Source organism: Aquarana catesbeiana, linkage group LG08, assembly GCF_042186555.1.
Source record: "Aquarana catesbeiana isolate 2022-GZ linkage group LG08, ASM4218655v1, whole genome shotgun sequence".
In the NCBI taxonomy this organism is placed as follows: Eukaryota; Metazoa; Chordata; class Amphibia; order Anura; family Ranidae; genus Aquarana; species Aquarana catesbeiana.
In genome coordinates this window covers 307,506,452-307,519,979 of record NC_133331.1, presented here as the reverse complement: position 1 = coordinate 307,519,979, position 13,528 = coordinate 307,506,452, and the positions used below count along the sequence as shown (strand labels likewise).

General features: G+C 42.7%; 2 protein-coding genes across 2 annotated transcripts in view; both read left to right on the top strand.

The window, feature by feature from the left end:
• Positions 1-13,528, top strand: part of LOC141106913 (uncharacterized) — a 148,896-nt gene that overhangs the window by 59,312 nt on the left and 76,056 nt on the right. The window lies entirely within an intron of this gene.
• On the top strand, positions 2,306-13,198 carry LOC141105062 (uncharacterized). The gene is given in 9 exon segments (XM_073594895.1): positions 2,306-2,397; positions 7,836-7,994; positions 8,105-8,272; positions 8,359-8,482; positions 8,599-8,696; positions 8,832-8,978; positions 9,101-9,242; positions 11,422-12,000; positions 12,003-13,198. Coding segments are annotated over 8 exon segments (2,457 nt in total). The 5' UTR covers positions 2,306-2,397; positions 7,836-7,928; the 3' UTR covers positions 13,136-13,198.

Genomic DNA, 13,528 nt, shown 5'->3' with positions numbered 1-13,528 from the left:
TTACCAGACCCATGTCCCCTAATGCAGCTGGAGTTACAAAGATTACACATGGAAAAGCTCAAATGTAACCCTACCATTACCAGATCTCTACTGGAACTGTTATAGCAAGTGCAGTTATCAAATTCAGAGTGAGTGGTGGCCCAGTCAGGCTTTGGCGCAACAGAAGCAAATGGCTGAAAAAGGTACGCATGGTGGCTGTAGGAATCTCAGACTAGATGGATAACCCATGCCAGGCATGCGACAAACAAGTACTAGAGGCTGGCTGAGCAGCAGATACAGGATGAGTGGAGACTGGCTGGGCGGCAGACACAGGATGAGTGGAAACTGACTGGGCAGCAGAGATGGGATCAGTGAAATCAAACTGGAAAACGGGCAGAGGATCTGTGGCATCAGGCTGGACAGTGGGCAGTGTATGAGTGGCATTTGGATGAGCAGCAGATGAAGTATCAATAGAGTAAGCTTAGATAGCAGGTAGAGGATCAGTGGTATCAGACTGGACAGCAGGCGATGGATCAGTGGTATCAGACTGGACAGCAGGCGATGGATCAGTGGTATCAGACTGGACAGCAGGCGATGGATCAGTGGTATCAGACTGGACAGTAGATGATGAATCAGTGATATCAGACTGGACAGCAGGCGATGGATCAGTGGTATTAGACTGGACAGCAGGCGCTGGATCAGTGGTATCAGACTGAAAAGCAGGAGGTGGATCAGTGATATCAGACTGGACAGCAGGCGATGGATTAGTGGTATCAGACTGGACAGCAGGCGACGGATCAGTGATATCAAACTGGAGAGCAGGCGATGGATCAGTGGTATGAAACTGGACAGTAGACAATGGATCAGTGGTACCAGACTGGACAGCAGGCGATGGATCAGTCATATCAGACTTGACAGCAGGCGGTGGACCAGTGGTATCAGACTGGACAGCAGGCGGTGGACCAGTGGTATCAGACTGGACAGCAGGCGATGGATCAGTGGTATCAGACTGGACAGCAGGTGATGGATCAGTGGTATCAGACTGGACAGCAGGCAGTGGATCAGTGGTACAGACTGAACAGCAGGCAATGCTTCAGTGGTATCAGACTGGACAGTGGTTAGCATGCCAACAGAGTCAGGCTGGAACACAAACAATGGCTAATGGATCATCCATGTCTGACTGTACAGCAAGCAATGGACTGGCAGAATCAGACTGGACAGCAGATGATGTATCAGTGGTATTAGGCTGGACAGTAGACAATGGATCGGTCTTATCAGACGACAGCAGGAGAGGTATTAGCTGGGGGGCTGGAACATGGCCATGGTGCACAGTGGCTTTAAACAGTGGTTGAGGACCCCACTTGACTGAGTGGGTCAGTCTGTCTCAAGATTGGATAGAACTTTTTAGAAAACCAAGAGCAGGTAGTAATGCCATAGAGAGAGAGACCGGGGTACTGAATGTCCAAAATATGAAATGGCAACAGTCAGAGCTGCAGCTGGGTCAGGAGCAGACTGACCTACCATTGATGCTACCACTGGCCAAGCTGAGATTGCAGGCACAGAGACATGCAGGACAGGAGTAGCTGGCACAGACTTGACAGGAATGATTGACACTGGCAGGACTGCAACAGATGGCATTTAAACCAGCTGGAGTGGTTGCAGGGTGCTGACCAGATCAAGCTGCTGGTAAAGAAGTGGAGAGGAAAAGGTTGCAGCGGAAGATTTCCGAGGGCCTGTCATAGGTAAGGAAACTGTAGAGGGAGCCCTCAAAGGGTTAAATGCTGGGAAGGTGTAGCTAGTGGGAGCAGGGTAAGATACTGATATACAATTGGGCGTAAGGAGTACTTAGTAGCAGCTGTGGTTGCCAAGGGTAACAGAGGAAATAGCACAGAGCATTGCAGGACATCCTCCAGTTAGGAAGGTAAGAAAGCTGGATGTATTTCTTGACTTGACGGGATTTATTCCCTTTACACAAATGCTTCTACTCAACCACATTGGTCCACCGTATTATATCAATGAACATTAGTGCATGTTTGTCATATTTGCTCACTCAAGAAACGGGCTATAGAACTACAAAGAGCTCACATTTTTATCTGGAAAGTATTCTATTGCTATGCTAGTTTCTTTCACATAGGACTATGAAACGTTTTAACATATTCATTAAATGTACTTGGGGATTAGAATAAGCGAAAAAAACCATAAATACACTGTGATGCCTGGTTTTGAGGTACAGAATGTAGGCTGGAGTACTAACATTCTCCACAAGATGGAGATCTCACTTATAACTCACTAAGCGTGGAACGCAAAGAAGGAAGTGATGTCATGTACAGACAGTAAGTGATGTAGGGTTACGACAGGAAGTTCCAGGTGAAAGGTGATTTAGTAGGAAATTAAGAGGAGACGTTACTGGATCTTGAGGTAGATCAGGTAATATTATGATATTTTAGTTGATAACAATAATCATAGAGCCCTTCACCCAACTTTCCATCCAGAGCCTCTGGTTTATAGACCAGATACACCCTAAATATAGAGCCCTTTATCCAACTGTCCATCCAGAGCCTCTGTTTTTTTTTTTAAATCAGATAATTTTTATTGAAAACAAACACAAAAAACACAATGGAGTGTCCTAAAGAACGATTTTAGGGACTTAGGAGTTAAATTGAGGAAAAGGACCTCCAAGGTAGTATCATCAGGAATACTACCAGTACATCGAGCCGCACCAGAAAGGCAGAGGGGGTTTAGGGAAGTAAACAAGTGGCTGAAGAGCTGGTGTAATAAGGAGGGGTTTGGGTTCTTGGAGGACTGGGCCGACTTCTCAGTCGATAACCGGTACTACAGAAGGGACGGACTGCACCTAAATAAAGAGGGTGCAGATCAGCTGGGAATGAAGATGGCCAAAAAGTTAGAGGGGTTTTTAAACTAGGTGATGGGGGAGGGTCCAGAGGTAGAGATAGTCAGCGCGGAACATATTCCAGAGGGTAGTATTGGGGGCATTAGTGATAGGTTGACGAAAGCACAAAAACCCAAGGTAAGTATAGTAGCAAGTCCTAGTTGCAATCTCGGAACACCCAATACGAGGACAATATGCGACCGGTCTAAACTATGTGACATGTTCACCAATGCCAGGAGCATGGCGGACAAGATGGGTGAACTAGAGATACTGTTGTACGAGGAGGATTTGGATTTTGTGGGAATTTCAGAGACCTGGTTCAACAGCTCTCATGATTGGCTGGCAAACATTCAAGGATATACCCTTTACCGCAAGGATAGAGAGGGTAAAAAAGGGGGAGGGGTATGCCTATATATCAAGAATAATGTACAAGTGAATGTGAGAGATGACATCACTGAGGGAGCTAAGGAGGAGGTGGAATCCTTATGGGTAGAGCTCCAAAGGGATAAAGCTAAGGGGAAAATAATACTGGGAGTATGCTATAGGCCCCCTAACCTGAGGGAGGAAGTGGAGACAGATCTCCTATCACAATTTGGATTAGCAGCAAGGATGGGAAGTGTTATCATATTGGGGGATTTTAATTATCCAGACATAGACTGGGCGGAGGGAACCGCGCATTCATTTAAGGCTCGCCAGTTCCTTAATGTCTTGCAGGACAATTTTATGGGTCAGATGGTAGACGCACCAACTAGAAATAAAGCATTACTGGATCTACTGATTACCAACAATACAGACCTGATCACGGATGTGGAAATACGGGGCAATTTAGGTAACAGCGATCACAGGTCAATTAGTTTCAGTATAAATCACACAAATAGGAAACAAAGGGAATACAAAGACACTGAATTTCAAAAGAGCCAACTTCCCTAAACTACAAATCTTGCTAAAAGGCATAAATTGGGATAAAATATTAGAAACAAAGAACACGGAGGAGAGATGGGTTTGCTTTAAGAGCATATTAAAAAGGGGAATTGGTCAATGCATCCCATTGGGTAATAAATTTAAAAGAGCGAACAAAAGTCCTGGATGGCTTAACTCCAATGTAAAAATGCATATAAAAGCAAAGGAGAAGGCCTTCAAAAAATACAAGATTGAGGGATCATCATCAGCATTCAGACTTTATATAGAATGCAACAAGAAATGTAAGGGTGCAATTAGGACGGCTAAGATAGAACATGAAAGACACATAGTGGAGGAGAGCAAAAAAAAATCCCAAGAAATGTTTTAAGTATGTAAACAGTAAAAAAGGGAGGACAGACCATATTGGCCCCTTAATGAATGAGGAAGGACATCTGGTTACAAAGGATGGGGAGATGGCAAAGGTATTGAATTTATTCTTCTCCTCAGTCTTCACGAGTGAATCGGGGGCTTCAGTAACCAAAACTGCAGTGTTTATCCTCATGACACAACAAAGGAAGCACCTCCATGGTTAACAGAGAACAGAATTAAAATTAGACTTGAGAAACGTAACATTAATAAATTACCGGGACCAGATGGCGAGGGTACTTAGGGAACTCAGTCAAGTGATTGCCAGACCGTTGTTCCTAATTTTTACAGTCTACTGACTGGAATAGTACCAGCTGATTGGAGAAAAGCCAATGTAGCACCAATATTTAAAAAGGGCCCAAAATACATCCCTGGGAACTACAGACTAGTTAGCCTAACATCAATAGTATGTAAACTCTTGGAGGGGATGATAAGGGACTATATACAAGATTTTAGTAATGAGAACGATATCATTAGCAGTAATCAGCATGGATTCATGAAGAATCGTTCTTGCCAAACCAATCTACTAACCTTCTATGAGGAGGTGAGTTGCCATCTAGATAAAGGAAGGCCCGTAGACGTGGTGTATCTGGATTTTGCAAAAGCATTTTACACAGTTCCCCATAAACATTTACTGTACAAAATAAGGTCCGTTGGCATGGACCATAGGGTGAGTACATGGATTGAAAACTGGCTACAAGGGCGAGTTCAGAGGGTGGTGATAAATGGGGAGTACTCGGAATGGTCAGGGGTGGGTAGTGGGGTTCCCCAGGGTTCTGTGCTGGGACCAATTCTATTTAATTTGTTCATAAACAACCTGGAGGATGGGATAAACAGTTCAATTTCTGTATTTGCAGACGATACTAAGCTAAGCAGGGCAATAACTTCTCCGCAGGATGTGGAAACCTTGCAAAAAGATCTGAACAAATTAATGGGGTGGGCAACTACATGGCAAATGAGGTTCAATGTAAAATAATGCATTTGGGTGGCAAAAATACGAATGCAATCTATACACTGGGGGGAGAACCTCTGGGGGAATCTAGGATAGAAAAGGACCTGGGGGTCCTAGTAGATAATAGTCTCAGCAATGGCATGTAATGCCAAGCTGCTGCTAACAAAGCAAACAGAATATTGGCATGCATTAAAAAGGGGATCAACTCCAGAGATAAAACGATAATTCTCCCACTCTATAAGACTCTGGTCCGGCCGCACCTGGAATATGCTGTCCAGTTCTGGGCACCAGTCCTCAGGAAGGATGTACTGGAAATGGAGCGAGTACAAAGAAGGGCAACAAAGCTAATAAAGGGTCTGGAGGATCTTAGTTATGAGGAAAGGTTGCAAGCACTGAACTTATTCTCTCTGGAGAAGAGACGCTTGAGAGGGGATATGATTTCAATATACAAATACCGTACTGATGACCCCACAATAGAAATAAAACTTTTTCGCAGAAGAGAGTTTAACAAGACTCGTGGCCACTCATTAAAATTAGAGAAAAGAGGTTTAACCTCAAACTACGTAGAGGGTTCTTTACTGTAAGAGCGGCAAGGATGTGGAATTCCCTTCCACAGGCGGTGGTCTCAGCTAGGAGCATCGATAGCTTCAAGAAACTATTAGATAAGCACCTGAATGACCACAAGATACAGGAATATACAATGTAATACTGACACATAATCACACATACAGTAGGTTGGACTTGTGTCTTTTTTCAACCTCACCTACTATGTAACTATGTAACAACAACTTTTCTCCACTTCACCACACACATCAAATCCTATATTTGTGTGGAAACATAGGTATCAAAGTCAAATGACCGTACAGTCTAATATATCATTTGTGCATACTATAATAAACATAGGAATATATTCAGAAATAAAGATATGATTGTATAATATGGCAACTGTGGTTGTAATCCTTTGGTCTCCTTACATGTCATGTGTGTCCTCTGTATGTCATTCTTTCCCTTTCTTCTCCCGGTCTTACCTGGGCCATCGAGCAGAGCAGGGTATCACCAGCCCCTAACCAGCGGGCAGTGGTGTTCAGCATGTTCATACATTAACCATTTGGTAAAACAAATATATACAATTCAACCTCTGCAGGACCCGGTGTTTTCATAGTAATTCCCATCCGGGGTAACTATGTAAGTAAAGTAATATTTCCTCTCCTTCTCTCAAATCTAGCAAGTTCCTCTTAGTGCTGATTTCTAAGGTGGTATAGTTGCCGATGTGGTTCTGCCCCCTAGAATTCTATTGTGGACCAGGCGTACCGGAGCTAGTCCAGGTGTGTCCAGCCAGGGATCCCATATATTCTCGAATTTTCTCGGACTACCTCGATGTTTGTATGTGAGTTGTTCCCTAATAAAAGAGTCATTCACGGATGTAATCCATTCTGTTTGTGTGGGTGCCATCGTATATAGCCATTTTCTAGCGATAAGTTTCCTAGCCAGGAATAGTACCCTAAGAATGGCAGTATATGAGCGGGGAGTGTATTGTTCTTCATCTAGCCAGCCCAATAGACAAAGTTTAGGGTCAGTTGTAAGGTTGAGGTTCCATGTGCTGTTGATAGTGTTTATCACTGCTGCCCAATACTTTGTAATTTTGGGCATTTCCATAGCATATGGATAAGTGTCAGAGCCTCTGGTTTATTGACCTGATCCATCCTAAATATAGTGCCGTTTATCCAACTGTCCATCCAGAGCCTCTGGTTTATAGACCGGATACATCCTAAATATAGTGCCATTTATCCAACTGTCCATCCAGAGCCTCTGGTTTATAGACCAGATACATCCTAAATATAAAACCATTTATACAACTGTCCATCCAGAGCCTTTGGTTTATAGACCAGATACATCCTAAATATGGAACCATTTATCCAACTGTCCATCCAGAGCCTTTGGTTTATAGACCAGATACATCCTAAATATAGAATCATTTATCCAACTGTCCATCCAGAGCTTCTGGTTTATAGACCAGATACATCCTAAATATAGAACCATTTATCCAACTGTCCATCCAGAGCCTCTGGTTTATAGACCAGATACATCCTAAATATGGAACCATTTATCCAACTGTCCATCCAGAGCCTTTGGTTTATAGACCAGATACATCCTAAATATAGAATCATTTATCCAACTGTCCATCCAGAGCTTCTGGTTTATAGACCAGATACATCCTAAATATAGAACCATTTATCCAACTGTCCATCCAGAGCCTTTGGTTTATAGACCAGATACATCCTAAATATAGAATCATTTATCCAACTGTCCATCCAGAGCTTCTGGTTTATAGACCAGATACATCCTAAATATAAAACCATTTATCCAACTGTCCATCCAGAGCTTCTGGTTTATAGACCAGATACATCGTAAACATAGAACCATTTATACAACTGTCCATCCAGAGTGAGGAAATTATTTCTCAATTGTTACACTGACAGAATAAATTCTTGTTAAGGTTCAGTGTGTGGACCAAACCTTAAGCTCATCCCAGTACAGGCCAGGTACATAGAGCTGACCGAGGTGAGGATTCTGGGAGGTTACATGACATCACTCTTATCCTAGTTTCAAAACACAGAGCTGACTGAACAGGTGAGGAGGATTCTGGGAAGTCTGTAATGACTATTATTGCTTTCTCTCTCTACACAGGAGAGTGAAGAAAACATCTGGTGAGCCATGACTACATGCGTCGGTTTTCTGTCTTTTCACATGTGATGTTCTGTTGTATCAGCACGTGCAAAGATGGAGAAGAACAGAAACATGATATTAAGTATCACCCTGGAGATCCTCTACCTGCTGACCGGAGAGGTGAGGAGGATTTTGGGAGGTCACATGACATCGCCTGTAATCATTGTGCTGTTTTTAGCAGGCATTGTTTGGCTGAATTTTGTTTACTTATTCTTTCTCTTATTCTGTAGGATTATGTTGTGGTCAAGAAGTCTGGTGAGGACCAAATTTTGGGAGCTCAGAGCAGAGCCCAGATCACCATCACAGGGCCTCCACTTTCCCGTATACCTTCTGAGAGAAGCAGTGATAAAAAGATCCTGGAACTGACCAACAAGATCATTGATCTGCTGACAGGAGAGGTGAGCGGTGCCGGGAATTCTGGGACATTATCCAATAACAGACAAGGGATGTGTCTGGATGGTGACTGTATCATTGTGTGTGTCAGGTTTTTATAAGGTGTCAGGATGTCACTGTCTATTTCTCCATGGAGGAGTGGGAGTATTTAGAAGGACACAAGGATCTCTACAAGGATGTCATGATGGAGAATCAGCCGCCCCTCACATCTCCGGGTAAGAGGAGACTTTATTGTAAAGGAGAGAGCAGTACGGAGGGTCCACCTAGATCCCCCATCATCTGATAAACACATAGAAACAATGAATTCAGTCAGTGTGTGTGTTTCTTACAGATGGATCCAGTAATGGGAACCCACCAGAGAGATGTCACCGTCCTTTGTATTCCTGGGATTCCCCATGGGAAGATCATATCTATGTACACCATGATCAGGTAGGTGGGGACTGAGCATGTAGACTTAAGAATGCATTCTAAGGTAAGAGGTGACATTCTTCTATGTAATCTCTTGTTCTTTTTTTTTTTTTTTTTTTTTTTTTACAAATCCCTACTGCCATCTTTGGGATTTAGGGGGAAGAACTGAATGACATCAAAGCTGAAACTGAAGAGGAAGAAAAGATACTTGTTAGTAGAGATCAGTATTCTATGGAGAAGAGTAGTCATTTGTATTCCCAAAATTTCACACAGGAAGTTCCCAGCATCTCTCACCAAATTCAGGTAAAGGGGACTGTGAGATAGAACTCAAATAATATATTCTAAATTATGAGATAACATTCTCATATACAGTATATTATTTTATTATTGATAGTTTTATAAATGTTATCATTTTTCTGGTTCAGAATGAAGAACAAAAAGACATCAAAGTTGAGATTAAAGAGGAAGAAGAAGAGAGGTTGGTGAGTGGAGATCAGCAGTCTATGGAAGAGGAGGAGATGATTATGGAAAGTAAACAGGAGGAATCTTCTCTACATATAGACACAAGTAAGTCATAGACACTAAAGTTAGAAAAAGTTCAGATTATCATTTTTATTTGATGAGTATAAAATATTTAAATAATTACAACGTGGAGATAATAAAAACAATATAAAAAGGTCCACCTTAATTTCTCATATAACATCATGTACCCAACAAATGAGGAGGAGATACTGTACACCATATGAAAGGTCCATCTCCATTCCTCAATATAATGTCATGTTCCCAACAAATGAGGAGGAGATACTGTACACCATATGAAAGGTCCATCTCCATTTCTCAATATAACGTCATGTTCCCAACAAACAAGGATATACTGTACACCAGGGGTAGGCAATCTGGGGCCCTCCAGCTGTTGTGGAACTACATTCTCCTTGAGGCATTGCGAGGCTTGCAGTTACAATTACTCCCAGAGGCAAGATGGGAATTGTAGTTCTGCAACAGCTGGAGGGCCCTTAGGTTGCCTACCCCTACTGTACCTCAAATGAAAGGTCCATCTCCATTCCTCAATATAACGTCATGTTCCCAACAAATGAGGAGGAGATACTGTACACCATATGAAAGGTCCATCTCCATTCCTCAATATAATGTCATGTTCCCAACAAATGAGGAGGAGATACTGTACACCATATGAAAGGTCCATCTCCATTCCCCATTATAACGTCATGTTCCCAACAAATGAGGTGGAGATACTGTACACTATATGAAAGATCCATCTCTGTTCCTCAGTACTTTGCCATGTTTCTAATAAATGAGATGGAGGAAGGCTCAACTCTGTTCTGGCAGTAACAATGTCCTCAATGCAAACAATGTTACCTAGTGCAGTTGGGTGTAATGTAGCCTTTCAGAGATGCTCAACCTGTGGCCCTTAGAGCCCTCTGATGTGGCCCTTGACCTCAAAGCAGGGAAGCACATGTCCAGGGTCAGCAACCTGTTGATCCTGATCTGGGGTTGCCGACCCGCCATCCCAGAGCATCAGAGTGTATCGAGCCAGCATAGAGGAAGCAGGAGCTGCATAAGCTGATGCTTCCACTGTAACTGACTCCTGTCCCAGGCAGACTGATACCAAATGCCCGTCTTTTGGGACCTTTCTAGCATCCTGGAGAACGATGACAGCAGAACCTAGAAGAGGAAAAGAAGGTCAGTGTAATAAACATCACATACTTTCACTTTTGCAATGGACATATTAGAACCTATAAAAGGTAGGTAAGGGCTTGTTTACATTTGCAGTTTGGGGCAAAACCCTATAGTTGAGATGTGTTTTTACTACAACACCTCAACCACTGGTGTAGCATCAGAGGTCACAATGGCGGCCCTGCGCCCATGCTCCCGGGCCCGTGCGGCCTCCCTGTCACATTCTGTTTTACACTTGGACAGGGGGGGTGGCATTTTTGTGAACTGATTCTCTCCATTTTCCTCCTGCAACCGCTGAAAGCTGACTTCTCCTCCTCTCCCTCCCGTCAGAATTCAGCGGCTGCAGGAGGAAAATGTTCATTAATCTATTCAAAATAAAAAGTTCCAAAATTTGGAACCATGTCATTTCTTTGTGACCGTTTACCAAATCACATAGGTGGCCCGCGAACATCAAAAGGTTGAGCATCCCTGCTTTCATTGGTTTGTATTCAAATTTTACGTTATGATTCCCAATTCCATACCAGAGCTCTGAGATACTGTAGAGTGTTAGACCAACATACTGTATATTATTATTATTATTATTATACAGGATTTATATGGCGCCAACAATTTGCGCAGCGCTTTACAATAAAAAGGGAGACAATACAGCAACAATCCAATTCAATACAAGAGAGTTAGGAGGACCCTGGGTTGTAATTGTTAATGTTGCTATACATCCCTCTGTTGACCCCAATACGGATCCTACTGTAAAGAGGTAATGGAGGTGAAAAGTTGACAATTACAAAATATAACTAAAATGAAATAAAATAAATAAAAATAAAAAGGTACAATAAAGGAACGACGTGTGAGCTACAAAACAGACTGAGTATTCCGTAGCGAATCTACTACATACAGCTTTACAATATCATTATTATGGTTTACTTACATTTTTTAAGGTCGTAGAAGAAGCTTCGGGATGAGATAGCCATGCGCCCCATTTTCTTTTACATTTATTTATACAGTAAGTCACCTCTTTTGTGAATTCCTCTAACATTTAAGCATTGATTTCCAACAGGTGGACATTGTGTCTCGAATAACGTATCTTCAGAATTTAAAGAAGAAGAATTTAAAGAAGAAGAAAATCCCACCACACAATGTTCTCCAGGAGAAGACCTCAATACACAAATATTTCATAGACCTTATCTTCCAGAAAGATCAATGGATCCCTCTAATCCTGAGGAATCTTCTGATGATCCACATACTATTACTGCTGAAACAAATCTGGGATCTCACCGTACAGATCCATCAACAGGTCCATCTCATCTTGAGGGATCTTCTTTAAACCATGAAGGATCTCACACAGGAGAACGTTCCTTGTCATCTACAGTGTGTGGGAATTCTTCCAAAGAAACCATAAAGCCTCCTACACACCAGAAATCTAACAAGCGTAAACGTCCTTTCTCATGTCCAGAGTGCAGGAAATGTTTCAGTCAAAAAGGAAAATTTCTTGATCACCAGAGAATTCACACAGGTGAACGTCCTTTCCCATGTTCAGAGTGCGGGAAATGTTTCAATCAGAAAGCACACCTAGTTAATCACCAGAGAATTCACACAGGCGAGCTTCCGTTCTTATGTTCAGAGTGCGGTAAATGTTTCAGAGACCATGGAACCTTCTTAAACACCAGAGAATTCACACGGGCGAGCGTCTCTTTTCATGTTCAGAGTGCGGGAGATCATTCATTCAGAAGGGAGAGCTTGATAAACACCTGAGAATTCACACGGGTGAGCGTCCCTTTTCATGTTCAGAGTGCGGGAAATGTTTTGTTGTGAAAAGAGACCTTGTTATTCACCAGAGAATTCACACAGGCGAGCGTCCCTTTTCATGTTCAGAGTGCGGGAAATCATTCATTCAGAAGGGGGAGCTTGATAAACACCTTAGAATTCACACGGGAGAGCGTCCCTTTTCATGTTCAGAGTGCGGGAATTGTTTTAGAGACCGAGGGAACCTTCTTAAACACCAGAGAATTCACACAGGGGAGCGTCCCTTTTCATGTTCAGAGTGCGGGAAATCATTCATTCAGAAGGGAGAGCTTGATACACACTTGAGAATTCACACGGGTGAGCGTCCCTTTTCATGTTCAGAGTGCGGGAAATGTTTTGTTGTGAAAAGAGACCTTGTTATTCACCAGAGAATTCACACGGGTGAGCGTCCTTTTTCATGTTCGGAGTGCGGGAAAGGTTTTATTCAGAAAGTACAACTTGTTAAGCATCAGAGAACTCACAACAGTGAGAGCCTTTACTCATGTCCAGAGTGTGAGAAATCTTTCCGTCGTGAAGTATTCCTTTGTCAACACCAGAGGGCTCACACAGTGCGTCCTTTTTCATGTTCAGAGTGCGGGAAATGTTTCGTTCGGAAAGAACACTTTTGTCAACACCAAAAAATTCACACGGGTGAGCGTCCTTTCTCATGTTCAGAGTGCGGGAAATGTTTCAAGGACAGAGGAAGCCTCCTTCGACACCAGAAAATTCACACAGATTGTCCTTATTCATGTTTAGAATGTGGGAAATCGTTCCATCAGACAGAAAATCTTCTTATACACCAGAGAAGTCACATAGCCGTGCGTCCTCATTCATGTTCAGAGTGCGGGAAAGGTTTCATTCAGAAAAGAGATCTTGTTAATCACCAGAGAGTTCACACAGGTGAGCGGCCTTATTCATGTTCAGAGTGCGGGAAATCTTTCACTCAAAAATGTACACTTGATCGACACCAGAAAGTTCACATAGACTAACACTTTTTGTATGTTTGGACATACGGACAAATAAAGAATGTGGCAAGAAGAACCACCAGAGAACATCGTGTGTGTCCTTCCTTATCTTCAGGATGTGTAAAATGTTTGGGTTAAACATACTTCTTATTGGTTGTTATTGGCTGATTTCCATATAATATTCTGTTCTACCTGTAGGTCCCTTTTTACAAATGAGCATCATTTTTGGTGATTAGAATAAGACCAACTCATAGAGAACCATCCATTGGTGTTTTATTAGTGAGACGGGGGGGGGGGGGGAGACAGAAGGTCTAGTTCAGGGCTGTCCAACCATTGATGATCTCTTACCTCGCGATGAAGGACCGGCCAACCTCACACCACGCTGTCACTTACGTAACAATGCCACTCTCAGCTGCG